Source organism: Thunnus albacares, chromosome 9, assembly GCF_914725855.1.
Source record: "Thunnus albacares chromosome 9, fThuAlb1.1, whole genome shotgun sequence".
In the NCBI taxonomy this organism is placed as follows: domain Eukaryota; kingdom Metazoa; phylum Chordata; class Actinopteri; order Scombriformes; family Scombridae; genus Thunnus; species Thunnus albacares.
The window spans coordinates 37,921-60,830 of record NC_058114.1 but is presented as its reverse complement, the minus strand read 5'-3'; the positions used below and the strand labels follow the sequence as shown (position 1 = coordinate 60,830).

The window sequence follows — 22,910 nt, the reverse complement described above, 5'->3', positions numbered from 1 at the left end:
GTTTAACTCCAGTTCAACTCTACTTTAATTCCAGTTCAACTCCAGTTCAACTCTACTTTAATTCCAGTTTAACTCCAGTTCAACTCTACTTTAACTCCAGTTTAACTCCAGTTCAACTCTACTTTAATTCCAGTTTAACTCCAGTTCAACTCTACTTTAATTCCAGTTTAACTCCAGTTCAACTCTACTTTAATTCCAGTTTAACTCCAGTTCAAGTCTATTTTAACTCCTTTTTGAGTGTACTTTAACCTGTTTAACCTTAACCCTGGTTAAACTCCAGTTTAACTTAAGTCTAACTCCAGTTAAACTCCAGTTTAACTTAAGTCTAACTCCAGTTAAACTCCAGTTTAACTCCAGTTTAACTCCAGTTCAACTCTACTTTAACTCCAGTTCAAGTCTATTTTAACTCCAGTTTAACTCCAGTTTAACTCCAGTTCAACTCTACTTTAACTCCAGTTTAACTCCAGTTCAGCTCTACTTTAACTCCAGTTTAACTCCAGTTCAACTCTACTTTAACTCCAGTTCAAGTCTATTTTAACTCCAGTTTAACTCCAGTTTAACTCCAGTTTAACTCCAGTTCAACTCTACTTTAACTCCAGTTTAACTCCAGTTCAAGTCTGTTTTAACTCTATTATAACTCCAGTTCAACTCTACTTTAATTCCAGTTTAACTCCAGTTCAACTCTACTTTAACTCCAGTTTAACTCCAGTTCAACTCTACTTTAACTCTATTATAACTCCAGTTCAACTCTACTTTAATTCCAGTTTAACTCCAGTTCAAGTCTATTTTAACTCCTTTTTGAGTGTACTTTAACCTGTTTAACCTTAACCCTGGTTAAACTCCAGTTTAACTTTAGTCTAACTCCAGTTAAACTCCAGTTTAACTTTAGTCTAACTCCAGTTAAACTCCAGTTTAACTTTAGTCTAACTCCAGTTAAACTCTACTGGACTCTCTTTGTTCAGTCTGAGGTTGAAGCTTGTTGATGGTTTGTAGAAAGAAAATAATCTGAAAACACTTTTGAGGAAAATAATGTAAGAACACTAAAACTTCCTGCTGATGTTTTCTGTGTTTACAGTTTGTGTGTTTCTGATTTTATCCCTGATGCAGTATTTAATGTTTTTTGTTTTGTTTCCTTAATTGATCAGCAGATTCTACACTTTATTGATCAGTGAAGTTTTCTGCTGTTGAGCTGTTATTGATGAAAACCACACACTTCCTGTGGCTGTTTCACATTAAAAGTCCTTCTCCAGTGAACCTCTGGAAGGCTTTTAATGTGAAGCAGCTGCAGGAAGTGCAGCCTTAGTGGTGACACAGGGAGATTTGTGACTATTTTAAAACCGGTAACAAGTGAGCTGGTTAGATGAAACAGCAGCCAATCACATCATCAGCTTCAATGGGGGTTGTTTACGGTATGCACGGTGGCAAGATCTCACCTGTGCAGATGTTTGCAGGTGATGAAATGTTGTTAACAGTAAAAATATTCACATTACTGTTTTAATCAAACTACTGTGTTCAGAAAACCTACTGAAAAAAAACACTCATTTAACACAGACCAACCTGTAGTGTTTATTCTGTGTATTAACACTAATGCATCATAAATCCATCCAGGACTTTTCCAACTAATATCACTAAAGAATTCACTCTGACTTCCAGAAAAAATGTCCGATTTCATCTTTAAGAAGTTGGTGTTTTGTGACAGGATGAACCATCCGTGTTTCCTCTCACAAGTTTATTTCTGAAAGAAAAGCAACGTGGAGCCCAAACACCAAAATTAACATGAATAATAATAATTACATGAAACCTTATGTAGCATATAAATACCTAATAAACAGTTTATAGCTGTAATCAGAGAAAAGGACTTTTCAACAATTATTTCTCTTCTAATTAATCATCCATGACTTAATAGTTTATTAAGTATTTATTAATTGTTCATCTGCTGCTGCTGCTCATAAAGTGTTACTGATACCACTCATTGTATTTTGTTCACACATCAATTACAGCTTTTAGTTTGATGTTAAACTGTATTATTTATCAGTGAATGATTGGTTTGGTTGTTAAACTGTGTTATTGATCGGTGAATGATGAAAAGTTTGGTGATAAAACATAAGTCTGTTTTTGTTTTTGTTTCGTCAGCAGCTGAGTTATGTGATGTTTGTATCTGCAATAAACTGACTGAGAAAAGAAAACAGACTGATCTTTAAAGGAGATATTTTATTATAGTTATATAAACAGAGGAGAGTATATATATGTATGTGTATATATATATATGTATGTGTATATATATATATATATATATATATATATATATATATAAAGTGAGAGAGTGCTGGGGGCTCCTCTATAGGAAATAATGAATCAGGGAGACATCAGGATCATCTCAAACCCAAATCTTCATTAAGCTTCGTCATAAATAGACCATATTTTTCCAAAATTACTTCTTTCTCAATATTCGTGACAAGAATATAAATAGAAATCGTCTTGTTTTTTTTAATATTAAGCAGAACTTATCAAACCAAAACAAACATTGTGACATTCACTTGTTATGAATATTGATTAGATAACAGATGTAGTAATTGACTGAAGTGATGGCATAATGATGCCTCAACATGTGTTGACTTATGCCCAATAAATGGAGGATGTTTTTAAATAGTTTAATAGACATAAGGTGCCAATATAAAGAAAATGAATAAGATATGCTGATCAACTATGACAGGTTTCAGTCATTTTAAAGCAACAACATTCTTGGGTTTGAGAATTAATTGTTATTTTTGTGATATATGACACTACGTCACTTCAGTAATTGTTTTTTATTTCCTTGATATTTCATAAACTAAATGTGCACCTGAACTGATCATGAAGCATAGCTGAGTGCTATAATTGTCATTTACTCACTATTTCAACTGCAAATGAAAGAAACATAAACACAAGAAATAAAAAAACCTTCAGTTATTCAGGACAACAATTAATAAAAGCTCAACAGAAGACATGAAGTTTCAGTTCATAATTTTTTTAATTTGGGTGAAAATATAAAAAACATGAAAACACGTGAACTGTACATAAATACTGCAGACATGGGATTAAATACTGTAAATCAATGTTAATATGAGGCAACAAATGCTTCATCTTATATTCAGCAACTGCGACAGTAAACCTGAAAGGTTTGGAGCATAATGTTAGTTATAAGTTATAGTGGAAGTCACATGATCCATCAGGGGCAGCAGTGAACTGATGTTAGATCAGGTAAAGGGAAGATTTGATGTGTTTTCAAACAGTTTGTTTTACAAGAGAAAAGGACCTAATGTACGTCACAACACCTCTGCAGGTGTCATTCACAGCTGAGAACAGCTGAGAAAATGATTTACTGATCGCAGAAGTATGGACACGTTTTAAAAAAACAAAATCTGAATGGCTTTAAGGAAACTCCTCACCTGGGGTCCGTTTCACAAAGCAGGTTCAACAAACTCTGAGTCTAATCCTGAACTCTGAGTTGATCTACTCTGAGATAGAAAACTCTGAGTTTCCGGTTCCAGAACAGCTGATTTGAGTCAGTTTAATCAACTCGGAGTAGTTTCACCTGGAGTTAAGCGCATGCACCACAACTATAAAAAGCCAGCATCAATGGAGCCCCGATTCAACGAGTCACCATGGCAACGGGGAAGCGGAGGGCTGCGTTTTTCACCCCACTAGAACTAGACATCTTAATTCGCTCATAAGGCGAGTTTGAACATGATTTCAGAAAGAAGTGCAACACCGCTGCAGCTGCAAAAGAGAGGGAGACGGCGTGGGAGAACATCGCTGCTCGGGTCAATGCGTAAGTTTAAATGTAGTCCTTTGCAATCACAATAATATTACAGAGGAAAACTGCTTGATTGGTCGCCTATTAATTTATTTCATTCAGGTCCAATCCCGCGAGGAAGAAGCGCACTTGGCAGCAGTTTAGGATGAAATATAAAAACATTGTTCAAACAGGTGAGACCTCGGCATAATCTCATGGGGGTACCTCACTTTGATCATGTTTTACATTGTAAAGTAAATATTAAGTGGCTGTTTGACTGAGCAGCTGTTTTATCCCCAACATAATGCTGGTTTCACACACATACATGTCTTCTCATCTACATCATATTCTGTTAAATAATTAAGCCTATTTAAACTAACACAGACTTCTACTCAGCCAACAGAAAGAAGGCAGATGCCCGTAAAACGGGTGGTGGTCCAGCACCGCCACCTCTAACGGAGGCAGAGGAGCTGGCCCTAAGCCAGAATTTAGGAAGGCCAGTGGCTGGCCCCGACACTGTACAAAAAACTTCCGTTTGCAAAGAAACGCAGCACAACACACAATATCTGCTGGGATGTGAGAGCATGACTACGATTGGTAATGTTGCAAATGTAAGGACGGATTAGGTTGTGTATGTAGATGATGGACTGTGATGTGAAACGGTACCGCTCAAAAAGATAATTGTCTGGAAATGTTAGAACATCTATGCGTGGTCTGATAACCATCTCTCAACGAATATTTAATTCTATGCGCAGTAATGCTGCACCTTCATCCACGGGATCGTTATCAAAAGGACATGCCATGTTAGTGAAAGATGTTACTGTGCCTAATGGACTTCTAATATACTGACTCTGATTGTTTTAAATGACAGACGGCAGAACTAGGCTGCTGACTGAATGAATGAGGAAATCAAATGGAGTGTTTGGCTCTGAAAGAGGGCGGAGACTGAGAGAAACTCGAGGTTCATTGAGAAAAACCTGGTCCCGACCAGGTTAGGTTCATAGAGTCTGTTACTACGGTAACTGACCAAGAGCTTAAGTTATCTCTCTCTCTGAAACAGGCTAGAGTTATCCCTCTTTCTCTGGTTTGAGTTACCTCCCTTTTTGAAACGGAAAACAAAGAGTTTCCCTCATTTCAGGGTTAAGACTCACTAAGCTTTGTGAAACGGACCCCTGGACTGAAGTATCTTTTTAATCTGTGAAAACATGTTGATCAGATATAAAAACACTGTCAGTTGATTATACAGTCAGAACTTTACATGATCACATGGCTCACATCAGCCCTGGTGTTGTTATTCTTGCAGTTGTAGCGAGCCTCAGACGGTGTTGTGGCTACCGTTGAGGTGACTTCCAGTGTCTGAGGACCCGGATGGTGGTAGAGCTGTTGTGGGTCAGCAGGTGGGTCACCTGGTCCAGAGTGAGACAAGCCACCTTCTCCCCGTTCACCTCCAGGATCTCATCTCCGACTGCCAGCAGACCTGCGTACAGCTTCTCAATGCTGCTGTCCACCATGTCCTCCACATACACGCCTGTAGACAGGACACATGTCATCACAACACGTCCTCCACATACACACCTGTAGACAGGACACACGCTATCACAACATGTCCTCCACATACACACCTGTAGACAGGACACATGTCATCACAACATGTCCTCCACATACACGCCTGTAGACAGGACACGTCATCACAACATGTCCTCCACATACACGCCTGTAGACAGGACACATGTCATCACAACATGTCCTCCACATACACGCCTGTAGACAGGACACACGTCATCACAACACGTCCTCCACATACACGCCTGTAGACAGGACACACGTCATCACATGTCCTCCACATACACGCCTGTAGACAGGACACACGTCATCACAACACGTCCTCCACATACACGCCTGTAGACAGGACACACGTCATCACAACATGTCCTCCACATACACGCCTGTAGACAGGACACACGTCATCACAACATGTCCTCCACATACACGCCTGTAGACAGGACACACGTCATCACATGTCCTCCACATACACGCCTGTAGACAGGACACACGCCATCACAACATGTCCTCCACATACACGCCTGTAGACAGGACACACGTCATCACAACATGTCCTCCACATACACGCCTGTAGACAGGACACACGCTATCACAACACGTCCTCCACATACACGCCTGTAGACAGGACACACGTCATCACAACACGTCCTCCACATACACGCCTGTAGACAGGACACACGCCATCACAACACGTCCTCCACATACACGCCTGTAGACAGGACACACGCTATCACAACACGTCCTCCACATACACGCCTGTAGACAGGACACACGTCATCACAACACGTCCTCCACATACACGCCTGTATACAGGACACACGCCATCACACCATGTCCTCCACATACACGCCTGTAGACAGGACACACGCCATCACAACATGTCCTCCACATACACGCCTGTAGACAGGACACACGCCATCACAACATGTCCTCCACATACACGCCTGTAGACAGGACACACGCCATCACAACATGTCCTCCACATACACGCCTGTAGACAGGACACACGCCATCACACCATGTCCTCCACATACACGCCTGTAGACAGGACACACGCCATCACAACATGTCCTCCACATACACGCCTGTATACAGGACACACGCCATCACACCATGTCCTCCACATACACGCCTGTAGACAGGACACACGCCATCACAACATGTCCTCCACATACACGCCTGAAGACAGGACACACGCCATCACACCATGTCCTCCACATACACGCCTGTAGACAGGACACACGCCATCACAACATGTCCTCCACATACACGCCTGTAGACAGGACACGTCATCACAACATGTCCTCCACATACACGCCTGTAGACAGGACACGTCATCACAACATGTCCTCCACATACACGCCTGTAGACAGGACACGTCATCACACCATGTCCTCCACATACACGCCTGTAGACAGGACACACGCCATCACAACATGTCCTCCACATACACGCCTGTAGACAGGACACACGCCATCACAACATGTCCTCCACATACACGCCTGTAGACAGGACACGCCATCACAACATGTCCTCCACATACACGCCTGTAGACAGGACACACGTCATCACAACATGTCCTCCACATACACGCCTGTAGACAGGACACACGCTATCACAACATGTCCTCCACATACACGCCTGTAGACAGGACACACGTCATCACAACACGTCCTCCACATACACGCCTGTAGACAGGACACACGCCATCACAACACGTCCTCCACATACACGCCTGTAGACAGGACACACGCTATCACAACATGTCCTCCACATACACGCCTGTAGACAGGACACACGCCATCACACCATGTCCTCCACATACACGCCTGTAGACAGGACACACGCCATCACAACATGTCCTCCACATACACGCCTGTAGACAGGACACACGCCATCACAACATGTCCTCCACATACACGCCTGTAGACAGGACACGCCATCACAACATGTCCTCCACATACACGCCTGTAGACAGGACACACATCATCACACCATGTCCTCCACATACACGCCTGTAGACAGGACACACGCCATCACAACATGTCCTCCACATACACGCCTGTAGACAGGACACACGCCATCACACCATGTCCTCCACATACACGCCTGTAGACAGGACACACGCCATCACAACATGTCCTCCACATACACGCCTGTATACAGGACACACGCCATCACACCATGTCCTCCACATACACGCCTGTAGACAGGACACACGCCATCACAACATGTCCTCCACATACACGCCTGTAGACAGGACACACGCCATCACAACATGTCCTCCACATACACGCCTGTAGACAGGACACGTCATCACAACATGTCCTCCACATACACGCCTGTAGACAGGACACACATCATCACAACACGTCCTCCACATACACGCCTGTAGACAGGACACACGTCATCACATGTCCTCCACATACACGCCTGTAGACAGGACACACGTCATCACAACACGTCCTCCACATACACGCCTGTAGACGGAACACACGTCATCACATGTCCTCCACATACACGCCTGTAGACAGGACACACGCCATCACAACATGTCCTCCACATACATGCCTGTAGACAGGACACACGTCATCACATGTCCTCCACATACACGCCTGTAGACAGGACACACGCCATCACAACACGTCCTCCACATACACGCCTGTAGACAGGACACACGTCATCACAACACGTCCTCCACATACACGCCTGTAGACAGGACACACGTCATCACAACACGTCCTCCACATACACGCCTGTAGACAGGACACACGCCATCACAACACGTCCTCCACATACACGCCTGTAGACAGGACACACGTCATCACAACATGTCTTTAGTATTTACAGTAGCATTTGTAGTAGTATTTGCTTTGCCAGAGTTGGCCCGTCCTCTCCTTCTGCTTATCAGTAGCAACATATGTAGTATTTACAGCAGTATGTGTAGTATTTACAGCAGTATATGTAGTATTTACAGTACTATTTGTACAACCTTTGCTCCCTCTGCTGATCATGAAGCCATAGGTTTGGTTCTGTGGCCGGCTGAGCTCCAGCAGAAACGTTCCGTCAGGACGAACATGAAGAAGTCGGCCAACAGATCGCAGCGATCCAGGACACCCGACGTCCTCCACACTAAGGCTCCGCTGCAGGTACCTGAGAGAGTAGCACATGTAGTATTTATAGTAGTATGTATAGTATTTACAGTAGGAGTATATGTAGGTAACTGAGACAGGCAGGCGTTGTGATTGGCAGGAAATAAACTTTTTATTACAATGGCTTTTTTTTGCTCTCATGAAATATGTTTTGGGGGCATTCTGGATAATTTTCAGGGCAATTTTTTCAAATAATGTGAAATACCTTAGTTCTATGTTGCATGACGGACCAATATACAGCCCACAGACGGGGATGTTTTGTTACCTGAGTTGTGTTATGGTACATCACTGCCACCTAGTGGACAGATACAGATAGCATCCTGTAATACAGTTTTATTTTAAATAAAGCTGATTGCTTATTCTTTGGTCAGGGATTGATATTTTTAATGCTTGGACCTTTCTGTTTTGGCAGATATGTCTGATGAGATTAAATTAACTATAATCATAGGACGATTATACTATTTTAGGCAACTATTGACTGTCAATAGGATTTGTGGCCTTGTGAGGACATTTATAATACTCAGTTAATATTTCCAAAACCATAGTCTATGTTCTGTTCATATGTGGGCTACTATAATGGTTTCTGCCTTCAGATAACCGATACCCCCTGCCGATGTGGATAAGACACCGACAGATGGTTGTCCTCCACCTCTGACCGAGGTATCGAACGGGGTTCCCAAAATCTACATGCAAGACCACCCTAGACTTGCTTAGGGAACCAGAGTTCAGCCTGGCTTCTATAATCACCAGCTGTTGTTGAACCACTACCAACGGGTCTATGTAGTCAGGAATCCTAACAGCCGGGTCACAACAAAGTGTATTGGTGCAAATAGGTGTTGGAGGTTTGAAAGTACTCCAAGAATCTTTTAACAGGTCATCTCTGGAGGAGGCCCACTCTGACAGTCGAGGGCACTTGCCCGGTTTTATAGGGCAACTTCAGAGCCCTGGCCCTAACAGTTTAGCCAATTAAACACCTATAATAAATCTCTCAACCATATTCTGAAAAATATTTCCATATACTGAAATCATACCTCTATCACATGTACAGCAGTAAATTGACCTCAGTCATTAAATCTGAACCATCCTGTTATTCAATAAACACTACTAGTTTATCCTTAGCAAAATTCAATATAGTTTGTAATCTAAATCAATTTAATTCTAATGTCAGCCTATCCCAAAGGAGGTGTCTTTGCTTACCTTAAGGGAACACCAGAAGACATCAAAGATGAGCACAAGTCAGGAACTTTGGTCGGAATGTTTAAAAATACAAACCAGTTTTATTTGGTTTTTACAAAATAAGTCATATAAGATGCAAAACTAAAATACAAAAAACTTGAGCAAAAAGTAAAAAAAAGCTAAAAGACTAAGGAGATCTCCCAAAAAGCCCTGAGTCTCTTTTGGCTTTTCTTTGTATATCTCTACAACTTCCTCTTCTTGACATTCTTATTTCCACATAAGGTCTTTTATCTCTAGGACATCTATCAGTTACATGCTGATGTTACATGACTTTACACAAAATAGTGACCTTTTCTTCAGCTGTCACTTACATCATACTGGAACTTTTGAACTTCTTTTTCGCATTTGAGATCAAAATCTAGGGATATCTGCTAGGTGCAGAAAAATACAGCTTCTCCTTTGGCCTCAGGTTTGTTCTGCACATATGGTGCAAGACATTAAACTATGTTTTATTTGTCACTAATTAAAATTAAATAGATTGGTCAGAAGTACGCTTGAGTGGAGTTTGTCTCGGCCACATATAGTGGAACTTGGGGCAGCTGTGGCTCAGGAGGTAGAGCGGGTCGTCCACTAATCGGAAGATCGGCGGTTCGGTTCCCAGCTCCTCCAGTCCACGTCAATGTGTCCTTGGGCAAGACACTTAACCCCGAATTGCTCCTGATGGCTGTGCCATCGGTGTGAGAACCTGCCCACTGATGGGCAGGTTGGGACCTTGCATGGTAGCCCCTGTACCATTCAGCGTATGAATGTATGTGAATGTGATTTGTAGTGTAAAAAGCGCTTTGAGTGGTCGGAAGACTAGAAAGGCGTTATACAAGTACAGTCCATTTACTTTCAACACTACACAGTTTTTATTTCTTGTGACTGAGAAATTTTTCCAACTGAGAAGTTAATCATTGCTGGCAGATTTCATCAGTAGGCATATTTTACACCAAATAATCAACAATAATGGATTGTGCCAGAGCTATTCCACACTTCTATTAGTGTAACAGTGGAGGAAACTGTCCTATGGAATTTCAAGTCAACAACATGTTGCCATCAACTTACAATAGGTAGAGTCCTCGATATGTGCTATTGTAGGCCAAAGTGCCGTATAGCTTTGATTATTCATTTGGCCACAGAATGAGGCTGCTGTTGATTGATTAGTGGAAGTGATATATGAACAGAGAATGTGCTATCGTTTTGCAGCTGATTCTTGTTGAAGTTGGAAAGTTTAGAGTTTGAGAAATTACATGGGCATGAGTAAGCTATCACATTTGATAAAATAGTCAAGAGATTACCCTACATATTGTAGGCAGACCACTGTTGTCTTGCATTTATTTTGTGTGGGTCATTCTGTGCTTATTTATAGACTTGACACAGCAGGGTTAGGGTTAATATTGACCTAGAGAGGGGGTTCTTACAAAGAAAAAATAAACTAACAGAATTTCAGGCCTTTTTCCATATATTTTATTTAATGAAATTAATTTAATGAAAGTGCCTTGATATCTATTTTTTCAAATTGAGTGACAAAACCATTCAATTTTTTTTTTCATTTTCCGATTTTCATTTCAGAATAGGAAATTGATTGAGATGAAGGTACACAGATTCCTGACCTACAGATGATCGCAGGTAAAAACACAGATAAGTTACCGCTCATCAGCTGGTCTGTAGTCAGCTGATCGATCCTTCTTCTTCTTCTGCTCCGACACAAAACTCTGAACTGACGACGACTTCCTCAACTGCAAGAAGGGCGACCCCTGCTGTACAGACAGGAAACACGGGTCAAAGAACAGAACAGCTGATTTATTTAAACTTTCGTTACATTCTAGTTTAAAAATGTACAAACATAACAGTAAGCATCATCAGCATCATATTGCTAACAGTGTTCTCACCACACTGAGCAGGCTGGAGGACTTCCTGGGATCAGAGGGGGCGGGGCCACAAGGGGTGGAGTCACAAGGGGCGGAGTCATATGCAGTTGGGCGGGGCCGTATGGTGAGGCGGTCCAGGCTGCTGGTCCGAGTCCGGCTCAGTGTAACAGAGGAGAAGAGATTACGCAGAGACAGACGAGACAATTTGTCTCTGCTGCCGAACCTGCAGGAAACAGATCAGAACCAATCAATAACTGAACGATAACCACTCAATAACCAACCGACTTCTGCTGTTTACACTTTCTCCCCCTATATTCTGCCCTAACCTCTTCATGTATCTCACCATCTACGTTATTATTCTGTCCTCAGTTCACTGTCTACGTTATTATTCTGTGTTTAGTTCACTGTCTACATTGTTATTCTGTGCTCAGTTCACTGTCTACGTTATTATTCTGTGTCTAGTTCACTGTCTACATTGTTATTCTGTGCTCAGTTCACTGTCTACGTTATTAGTCTGTGTCTAGTTCACTGTCTACGTTATTAGTCTGTGTCTAGTTCACTGTCTACATTGTTATTCTGTGCTCAGTTCACTGTCTACGTTATTAGTCTGTGTTTAGTTCACTGTCTACGTTATTAGTCTGTGTCTAGTTCACTGTCTACATTGTTATTCTGTGCTCAGTTCACTGTCTACGTTATTATTCTGTGTTTAGTTCACTGTCTACATTGTTATTCTGTGCTCAGTTCACTGTCTACGTTATTAGTCTGTGTCTAGTTCACTGTCTACGTTATTAGTCTGTGTTTAGTTCACTGTCTACGTTATTAGTCTGTGTTTAGTTCACTGTCTACGTTATTATTCTGTGTCTAGTTCACTGTCTACATTGTTATTCTGTGCTCAGTTCACTGTCTACGTTATTATTCTGTGTTTAGTTCACTGTCTACATTGTTATTCTGTGCTCAGTTCACTGTCTACGTTATTAGTCTGTGTTTAGTTCACTGTCTACGTTATTAGTCTGTGTCTAGTTCACTGTCTACGTTATTAGTCTGTGTTTAGTTCACTGTCTACATTGTTATTCTGTGCTCAGTTCACTGTCTACATTGTTATTCTGTGCTCAGTTCACTGTCTACGTTATTAGTCTGTGTTTAGTTCACTGTCTACGTTATTAGTCTGTGTCTAGTTCACTGTCTACGTTATTAGTCTGTGTTTAGTTCACTGTCTACATTGTTATTCTGTGCTCAGTTCACTGTCTACGTTATTATTCTGTGCTCAGTTCACTGTCTACGTTATTAGTCTGTGTGTAGTTCACTGTCTACGTTATTAGTCTGTGCTCAGTTCACTGTCTACATTATTATTCTGTGCTCAGTTCACTGTTTACGCTATTATTCTGTACTCAGTTCACTGTCTACGCTATTATTCTGTGCTCAGTTCACCGTCTACGCTATTATTCTGTACTCAGTTCACTGTCTACGCTATTATTCTGTACTCAGTTCACCGTCTACGCTATTATTCTGTACTCAGTTCACCGTCTACGTTATTATTCTGTGTTTAGTTCACTGTCTACGTTATTATTCTGTACTCAGTTCACTGTCTACGTTATTATTCTGTGTTTAGTTCACTGTCTACGTTATTATTCTGTGTTTAGTTCACTGTCTACGTTATTAGTCTGTGTGTAGTTCACTGTCTACGTTATTAGTCTGTGCTCAGTTCACTGTCTACGCTATTATTCTGTGCTCAGTTCACTGTCTACGCTATTATTCTGTACTCAGTTCACTGTCTACGCTATTATTCTGTACTCAGTTCACTGTCTACGCTATTATTCTGTACTCAGTTCACTGTCTACGCTATTATTCTGTGTTTAGTTCACTGTCTACATTATTATTCTGTACTCAGTTCACTGTCTATGTTATTATTCTGTACTCAGTTCACCGTCTACGCTATTATTCTGTACTCAGTTCACCGTCTACGCTATTATTCTGTACTCAGTTCACCGTCTACGTTATTATTCTGTACTCAGTTCACTGTCTACGCTATTATTCTGTACTCAGTTCACTGTCTACGCTATTATTCTGTACTCAGTTCACCGTCTACGCTATTATTCTGTACTCAGTTCACCGTCTACGTTATTATTCTGTACTCAGTTCACTGTCTACGCTATTATTCTGTACTCAGTTCACCGTCTACGCTATTATTCTGTACTCAGTTCACCGTCTACGTTATTATTCTGTACTCAGTTCACTGTCTATGTTATTATTCTGTACTCAGTTCACTGTCTACGTTATTATTCTGTGTTTAGTTCACTGTCTACGTTATTATTCTGTGTTTAGTTCACTGTCTACGTTATTATTCTGTACTCAGTTCACTGTCTACGTTATTATTCTGTGTTTAGTTCACTGTCTACGTTATTATTCTGTGTTTAGTTCACTGTCTACGTTGTTACTCTGTGCTCAGTTCACTGTCTACGTTATTAGTCTGTATTTAGTTCACTGTCTACGTTGTTATTCTGTGTTTAGTTCACTGTCTACGTTATTATTCTGTGTTTAGTTCACTGTCTACGTTATTATTCTGTGTTTAGTTCACTGTCTACGTTATTATTCTGTGTTTAGTTCACTGTCTACGTCATTGCTCTGTGCTCAGTTCACTGTCTATATTAGTGGTGGCTGGTGAAAAACTGGGTAGAACAGGAGGAAAACCAACATGGAATCTTACAACAAACCACATCATACTATATTATTGTCCCCACCCGATGAAATCAGAGAGGTGGGGGGCAATTTTATATGCCAATAGAACAATGTCATTTCAAAAACAGTGCCAGCAGAGCGGCACTCTCCAGCCGCTCCCTGGTGGTGTCTTGCCGCTGCTGTGCCGCCCAGTCCAAATCCATTCTCCCCTTAGCTGAACAACAGTCCTTAACAGTCCTTCAGGGCTGCTACAACATGCCAACTGTTGCGATGGATAACAGAAGCAGCTGTCTACTGCTCAATAAAAGAAGTGAAATGTAACCTGTAAATCTGAAAAAAGGAAATTTGGACTATCGCTTTACCGCATACAGTTGTAGAGATTTGAAGATGAAATTCTGAAACTATCATTGGACCAACGTGATTCCAATATTACATTCTGGTTGTTGATTGGTTAGAGAGGATGTCCTCCCTTGGAGCGTCATTTTACATAATTTGGCCATTCATAGATTAGCATGAAAAAAATGAAGTACATTACATTGATTTAAGAGATCATGCCCTGAGGAGGACAGCAGGAGCCCGTCCTCCTCTGCCCCCCCACTGCTCCCCACCACCACTTCACACAGACTGCCCTTTCTCCTCCTGTCCTGCAGGTGTTGCTGTTGAAGCATTTAGATCAGAATTTCAATAAGGGATTTTTTTTCCGGAAGACATGGAACACAAACAAGACAGGAAAAAATATTTTATAAATGATACTGAGACTTGGTAATGGTTCGTTTCAACCTCCCTCTCAAAAATAGAAGAGGAGCAATCTCCTCTTCCTCTATTGATGAGCCTCCTCTGGTCTATGTCGTTATTCTGTGCTTAGTCCACATATCACCACATTTTCTGGTTTCTTCTGAAACAATATTAAAGTTAGTGGGAAGATTTCATTGCTATTCCGTTTACTAACTTCGAGCTTAGCCTAACTCAGCAGTTAGCTTTGTCAATCCACAGTCAAAGCAGCCTTGTTAAAATGGCAGTGTGCGATGACTGTTGCAACTGCACAGTTGCAGATAAGATGTTTCTAGTTTCTAGTGGTTGGAGCAGCTTTTTTGGCAGGGGCTACATTAGACATGATGGGCACTCCAGATAGCCATAGCCCCAAGTCTGGCAGCAGTCCAGCTAATGCAAACCAGTTTTCACCCCTCACCAGCCATATTGGTAGTCTTGTGGCCCAGTGGGCCTCTCCTGCTCCCACTGTGGTGGTTAAACAATGCATGCTAGTGATAGGAGACACCATTACCCACAATATCAGATTAGCCTCGCCAGCCTGGGTTCACTGTTAACCCGGGGCCAGAGTCTCCAACATAGAGCCTAATCTGAGGGTGCTGGCATCACAAAGGGAGAATAACAGAACCCAGGTGCACAGCACCACTACTTTCAGCAATATCGTCATTCATGTCTGTGCCAATAATGCTAGGATGCAGCAGTCCAAGATCACAAAAGTTAGCTTAGTCAGGATACTTGAGTTGGCCAGAAGGATGTGTTGGCATCAATTAATTGTCTCTGGTCCCTTACCTGTGAGGGGTAATGATGAGATGTACAGTAGACTCATCTCATTGAAGTGCAGGCCGGCTCGTTACTGTAATGAGCAGGGATTTGGGTTTATTAATAACTGGCCTTTCTGGGGCTGCCCTTACCTGCTGAAGGCGGATGGCCTTCACCCTACTGGGAATGGTACCGCTCTTTTGTCTAGAAATATAGACAGGTGTTTACGTTTAGTTTGACAGTAGGGATTTATCAATGAGCAGGTTGCAGGTGATTAGAGAGCCTGCTAGGTTTAAAGCTACTGTGGATCTGAAATCCACTAATTTAGTTAAAGTGTCCAGCTAGGGAATTTCTCACAGCAGAGATGATTAATTATTATGGTTTTATATTTATTTGTGTATATTTATTTATATTTATATGATTATTATTATATTAGATTGATAGCTTGGTTTATAACATTGAGACTGTCTCCCTTCACCACTGTATTGGTCACAAGCTCTCCTTCCCTAAATCTGTGAATCACAATTATCTAATTTTCATCACTACCACTGGTGGTGGTGAAATGTGCAACCAAGCACCTAATAATCTACAGAACCAAACATCTAATGTAATCAAGTGTGACCACACACCACCCCAAGGGAAGGCCTTCAAAATTGTCAACTAATAATACAAGGTGTCTTATTCCAATTAATATTTCATCTAGTGGTAGCTTTACAGTTCTGCCTACTACTGATATCTGCAACAAGACCCTAAAATTTGGTTTTATAAATATCAGATCACTGTCTACCAAAGCCTTACTAATTAACGGTCTTATTCTTGAACATAGTTTTGATATGATTTGGTTATGTGAAACATGGCTTAAACCAGGGGTTCTCAGCTGGTCTCACTCTGGGACCCATATTTTCCCATGGTCCTTAAGTCGCAACCCACTTTTATAGAATTCAAACCAAGCAAATTTATTTTTCAAAAATATCCTTTGAAAACACACGTATGTCACCTTTTTTTTTTTTTTTTTTAACATAAATACATATATTTACGTGTACCAAGTGCATTTCAGAGCACATCATTAAGAAACTGAGGACCATGACAACTGCATGTACACTAAAATAAATATCAAAACTGCACAAAATAAATAAGGCCACAAAATTAGATATTATGGCAAAAATCATAATTACAATTATTTTGGTCAAATTGAGATCTGAGCTATGGCGCGAGACTGCTGCACATCTCTGACACATGTCTGTCAAAATATATATTTTTCAAAATAAGACAAGTCCAACATCAGATGCGTATTAAATATTTATTTATTTTTGTCCAGCTGTCCGCGACCCACCCAGATTGGGTCTGTGACCCACTTTTGGGTCATGACCCACCAGTTGAGAATCACTGGCTTAAACTAAATGTTTTCCTTTCCTAAATGAAGCTTATCCACCTGACTATACTTATGCCCATGTAGCTCAGGTAAATAAACATGGTGGGGGTGTTGTCTTAATATACAAGTCTATTTTCAATTCAACCTCCAAACTTGACACTAAGCTCAACTCATTTGAGACTTTTATTCTAAGTCCATCTCCCTCAGCCATGAACAGACTCTGTTCACTCCCCATCGTCATACTCTATCAGCCACCTGGCCCTTGTGCACAATTTTTAGAAGAATTTTGAGAGATTATCTCAGATCTTTTTACTCATTCTGATGAGATTCTAATTCTTGGTGATTTCAGTATTCATCTGAATAATGTTGGTGATCATCTAAGTAAAGCTTTTCTGACATTGTTGATATTTTAGGTTTGCTCAGTTTGTTTATGAGCTGACTCATTGAAATGGCAACACCCTGGATCTGATTTTATCTAAAAGGATAGCTGTTTCTGATCTATCTCTGAAGCCACATCCACTGTGTCAGATCATTTTCCTATTAAATTAAATAAAGCATCATTAGCCTGTTCAGTTAATGTTGGCACAGATGTTTTTACCACTCGCCACATTGGTCCATCAACTAAAGCTGCATTTGGCCAGCAGTTGCCTAAAGTCTTGGCTCCTTTCACTGCAGAGACAGGCTCTGTTGAAAATTTCACTAGTATTTTAAATGTAGCCCTCTCGAGGTGTCGGACAGGGCTGCTCTCTGTCTGGAATGCTCTATGCTTTATCTATTGAACCCTTGTTACAAACAATCAGGTCCTGTATTGATGGTTTGGTTTTACCAGGTTTTAATACAGCCCATATTTTATCTACTTATGCTGATGATGTAATGGTCCTGGTTAGAAACCAGTCTGAAATGAATATTGTTGACAAAATTTTGGTGGACGTTGGTCTCATTTCAACTGCAAAGGTAAATTGGAGAAAAAGTGAAGCACTAGCACTTGGAAACTGATTTGGTGGTCTTCCAGTTTTACTGGGGTGTTTGGGATGGAAAATATTTAGGTGTTTTTGGCAATGAAGAGATGCTTAAGAGAAAGTGGGAGGGCATTACAGAGAAGATGACAGGAAGATTAAAAAGTGGAAATGGCTGCTCTCCTAGATGTCTCTTAGCAGAAGAATTCTAGTCATTAATAATCTCGTAGCTCCAGCACTATGGCATCGTTCAGCTTGTATGGAGCCACCAACCGGTTTACTCCCAAAATTACAAGCAGCTTTAGTAGATTATTTTTGGGATAAGATGCATTGGGTATCTCAAAGACTGATGGATGATAGTGTGTTCAGTACAAACATAGTGATCCGATGATTGTGCGATGTATCCATGGCAACGCATACCATCGCATGTAGTGTGTGCAGTATGTCATATGGACAGGTAGTGTTACAGCATCAGTGTGAGTTTAAACTCACTGTTCAGGAAGTGCAGTGAGGTCACTGTGGAGCTGTACTGTCATTGGCTGTCTTACATGTCCCTCGCTGCTGCTTTCTGAGGTGGGTGGGGTTTGGCTCTCCACTGTAAAAAAACAAAATATTTAAGTGCATGAGTATAGGTATGGGTACTGGTATGAGTTGAGGTATGAGTTGAGGTATGATTATATTATGACCTGCTGTCTCTGAGGAGGAGGAGTTCTTTATTGTTGGAGCCACACAGGGGCTCTTCTTCGTGTCCCCTCCAGATGGGAGCTCTTTGTGAGGCTTGGCTGCTGCTGGTATCCCCTGCTCCTCCTGGTTCTGGTTCATACTCTGGCCTGGTGTTGTGCCATTGAGCCTTGTGTTTTGCGACCCCCCTGCTGATGTAACAGGGGGAGGAGAGGAAGAGGAAGGTCTGGAGGTTGCCAGACTTAGAACAGAGGTGTGCTTAATAGTGGGAGTGACCAGTGGGTCAGCGTAGGGGTTGATTGGTAGTTCTGTGGTGTGCAGGGCCTGGTTTCCATTTAGTTCCACCTGATTGGTCCTCCTCCTCACCTGCATGTTAGGGACTCCTTGAGCCCCTCCCCCTCCTCTGCTGCTGTCAGTGAGTGTGACTGAGCCGATGTATGTCTCTTTGATTGGCTCAGTCCGCAGGTTGAGGTGGGGCCAGTACAGGCTCTGCTCTGCATTGTCAGGGACAAGTGGGGTCGGGTGGAGACGGAGGTTCAGGTTGACTCCTCCTTCTAAAACTGTACCACAAGAGTCACACTGACCCTCCCCCACAGTCCCTCCTCCATGCTGTCTATCAACAATATGCCCCGGCCCCTGGAGCCCCGCCCCGCTATTGACATACAGGTTCAGGTCGGGTTTAGAGACCAGGACGCCCAGCGCTTGCTTCCCTGCCTGTCTCCTCTGTCGCTGACGCTCCAAGTAACGACACTCTGCCTCTGTCTCTGTCTCATCCTCAAATCGTAGACGACGAGTTGGAGACGCTGCTGAGCGCCGTCTTGTCGATCCAACAGTTGATTCGCTGTTGGATGAGTCACTCAGGTGTCCTGACAGTGAGGCCACAGCCTCTGACCTCACCTGGATGACAGGACGGAACCTGACCCCCAACCTGTGAACATACAACAGTTCTGGGATCAACATGGCAGCATCACATGTAAAGGTACAACAGAATGTTTTTGGGTGTACCTACATAGGTAAAGCTGTGACAGATGTAATGGAGTGTGATGGAGTGTAACAGGTGTGATGGGTGTAATGTAACATGAAAGAGCGAGGTGAAGCATGATGAAGCAGCACATCATGCTGTCACAAGAAGCGTCAGTGTTTTTGTTAAGCTCTGCCGGTCGGTCTCATCACCACAACAAAAAAATCAACAAAACAAAGAGCAGCTGAATTCACAAACTAACATTAAACAGAAGCATTCACATAATGTTTCACAGAACATTCACAGAGGAACAGAAATAAACTCAGGAAAATAAACTGTGTTTGGTTAAAGTTGAGGAAAGATTTTAGTTTTAAGTTGTTCTGTCTTGCTTTGAATCAGTGTTTTCATTGTTAAAGGATCATTCTGGTGATTTTCTCTATTTATCTTTATGTTTGGATCCAAAGCAACAATTAATTGATCTACTAACAAGTATTGTGAGTGTATCCAAAGCCTGATATATCTTATTTCTCTGTGCCCTAGACCTCCATCGTCAAAAACTATTAAAAACACATCAATCAGCCACACCACTGCACTGGATGACATGTTCCTTCATTACGAAGACTTTGGTCGCATTAGTTTGTTTAGAAATGGTAAATGGGCTGTATTTATATGGCACCTTTCTAGTCTTCCGACCACTCAAAGTGCTTTACACTACAGGCCAACATTCATCCATTCTCACACACATTCACACACTGACGGGAGAGGCTGCCATGCAAGGTGGCAACCTGCTAATCAGGAGTTCTAATGCTCATTCACACACAAACAGCCTTCAGGAGCAATTTGAGTTTAATTATGTTGCCCAAGGACACTTTGATATGCGGGAAATTGAACTGCCGATCTTCCAATTAGTGAACGTCTTGTTCTACTTCCTCAGCCAGTTTCCCCTTGAAATGGCTCCAAAGACTAATAACAGTGATAAGATAGTAACACGCTACCCGTTTACAGCTTCACTAGCATGTTGTGCTACATATAACAATCTCTTCACTTTGTACTTAAGTTTTTTGAGAAATGTAGTAATAATATGTGTGTGCGTACTCACAGTTTGCATTTGTGTGTGTGTGTACTTACAGTGTGTGTGTGTCGGGGGTCAGCAGGTTGTGGTCGGCTTTCAGAGGGACACAGCGACGCTTCATATGAGCTCTGTCCTCACACTACTGCTGCTGAGGCTGAAGACACACACACACCGTGTGGGTGAGGGGAGAGGATGACATCAGCAGCTCTGATTGGTTGGTGTGACAGAGGAAGGCGGATTAAACAGAACAGCTTGTCAGGATTAATTAACCTGACAAGACCTGACACAGACTGTTTATATCAGCAGTGTGTGTGTGTGTGTGTGTGTGTGTGTGTCTGTGTACTGACTGACTTATTTTATTTGTAAACTTTACTCAGATGATTGTAAGTGCTGGATGTTTGATCAGATGGTCAGAGTGAGCTGAAGATAAACATTTCACTTTGTGCAACAAGAGAACATTAAACTCTGTGATTGGATGTTTCTTGCTGAAAGGCACCTTGGGAGTCTTAGTTAACTTCCACCCTGAAATGTTTATATCAACAGGATTGTTGCTCTGACTTTTTTTTAAATCAAAGAACCAGATCATTTGATCTTATGATTCAACTATGAGAGTTTCATGAAGACCAGAAACATGAAGCAGACAGATACACGAACAACTCCTCCTAACTATAATTGTATTCTTCTTGTTAGGGGTTAGGGTTAGGGTAGGGTTAGGGGTTAGGGCTAGGGTTAGGGGTTAGGGTTAGGGTTGGGGGTTAGGGTTAGGGTAGGGGTTAGGGGTTAGGTTAGGGTTAGGGGTTGGGGTTGGGGTTGGGGTTAGGGTTAGGGCTAGGGTTAGGGGTTAGGGGTTAGGGTTAGGGGTTAGGGGTTAGGGTTGGGGGTTAGGGTTAGGGTAGGGGTTAGGGCTAGGGTAGGGGTTAGGGTTAGGGGTTAGGGGTTAGGGGTTAGGGTAGGGTTAGGGGTTAGGGTTAGGGGTTACGGTTAGGGGTTAGGGGTTAGGGGTTACGGTAGGTATGGGGGTAAAACGAGGTTTGTCTCGCTGGACAAAACGGGACAAACGTGAATAACTTTTGATAGGGAGGTTAGGGTTAGGGTTAACGTGCGAGCTTCCGGTCCTGAGATACGTCACTTCCTGTTTTTGAAATGGCTGTATCTCAGGAACGGAAGGTCGTAGAGACATGGGTCCAAGACTGGCGTGTTCAGAGCCCCCAAATTAGGTCTGACGCCACCCACTCCCGAGTCTCTATGACTTTTGGTTCCCGAGTTATAGAGCAAAATGTCCTCCCCATTGGAAATGAATGGGATGAAAATTTTACTGTGTGGAGGCCAAAATCGAGCACGTAGAAAGTATTTAGGAGCACGTTTCAGGTCATTTGGAGTCTATTCGTACCACCCATGGAATGACTTTTCGAAAAATCTTGACACCCATGAGAGATGAGGTAGGTATTAAGGTATAAGAGGTAGGTAAGTATTTTAAAGGTAAGTCGTGGACTGTTTGGTCTGGCCTGTGTTTGTGTGTGTGTGTCTGTGTGTGTGAGTGTGTGTGTGTGTGTGTGTGTGTGTGTGTGAGTGTGTGTTTGTGTGTGTGTGAGTGTGTGTGCGTGAGTGTGTGTGTGTGTGTGTGTGTGTGTGTGAATGTGTTTGTGTGTGTGAGTGTGTGTGCGTGAGTGTGTGTGTGTGTGTGTGTGTGAATGTGTTTGTGTGTGTGAGTGTGTATGTGTGTGTGTGAGTGTGTGTGTGTGTGTGCATTTGTGGTTTATGGAGACGTTTTGCATGGATACACGCCACACTGTGAGGACATTTTGAATTGTGAGAACAGGGACAGGGTCCTCATAATTCGGACAGCGTAGACTTGTTTCTATAGGTGTAGAGACCCAGAATCCAAAGTTTCAGCAAATGTCTCCACAATTCAGATTTATGTGAATTTGTGTAAAATCTGTGTATGACACAGCGGCCTCTGTAGGTGGGTCAATGTAACTGCACCCACTAATGAATAATTCACACGTGTAAAGTTCACAGCTTTTGATTGGCTGACAGTCACCTGTCCTCATAATTATGGTTTTTGTCAAAACTGCTGTGTTACCCT

General features: G+C 42.1%; 2 protein-coding genes across 3 annotated transcripts; both read right to left on the bottom strand.

Moving 5' to 3' along the window:
- Window positions 1-4,891: 4,891 nt before the first annotated feature.
- Window positions 4,892-14,458, bottom strand: LOC122989010 (uncharacterized protein KIAA1614-like). Its single transcript, XM_044361690.1, has 5 exons — window positions 14,382-14,458; window positions 11,601-11,802; window positions 11,359-11,468; window positions 8,331-8,491; window positions 4,892-5,303 (listed from the first exon to the last, which is right to left on the bottom strand). The coding sequence occupies exons 1-5, from the start codon at window positions 14,456-14,458 to the stop codon at window positions 5,107-5,109; spliced, it is 747 nt and encodes a 248-aa protein (XP_044217625.1). The 3' UTR covers window positions 4,892-5,106.
- Window positions 14,459-17,942: 3,484 nt separating this feature from the next.
- On the bottom strand, window positions 17,943-21,545 carry LOC122988308. Of its 2 annotated transcripts, XM_044360518.1 has the most exons (3): window positions 20,881-21,545; window positions 18,797-19,719; window positions 17,943-18,705 (listed from the first exon to the last, which is right to left on the bottom strand). In XM_044360518.1, the coding sequence occupies exons 1-3, from the start codon at window positions 20,943-20,945 to the stop codon at window positions 18,599-18,601; spliced, it is 1,095 nt and encodes a 364-aa protein (XP_044216453.1). In that variant the 5' UTR covers window positions 20,946-21,545; the 3' UTR covers window positions 17,943-18,598. The 2 variants fall into 2 exon arrangements, with proteins under 2 accessions (XP_044216453.1, XP_044216452.1); XM_044360517.1 differs by having other exon boundaries at window positions 18,620-19,719.
- Between the last annotated feature and the right edge of the window lie 1,365 nt (window positions 21,546-22,910).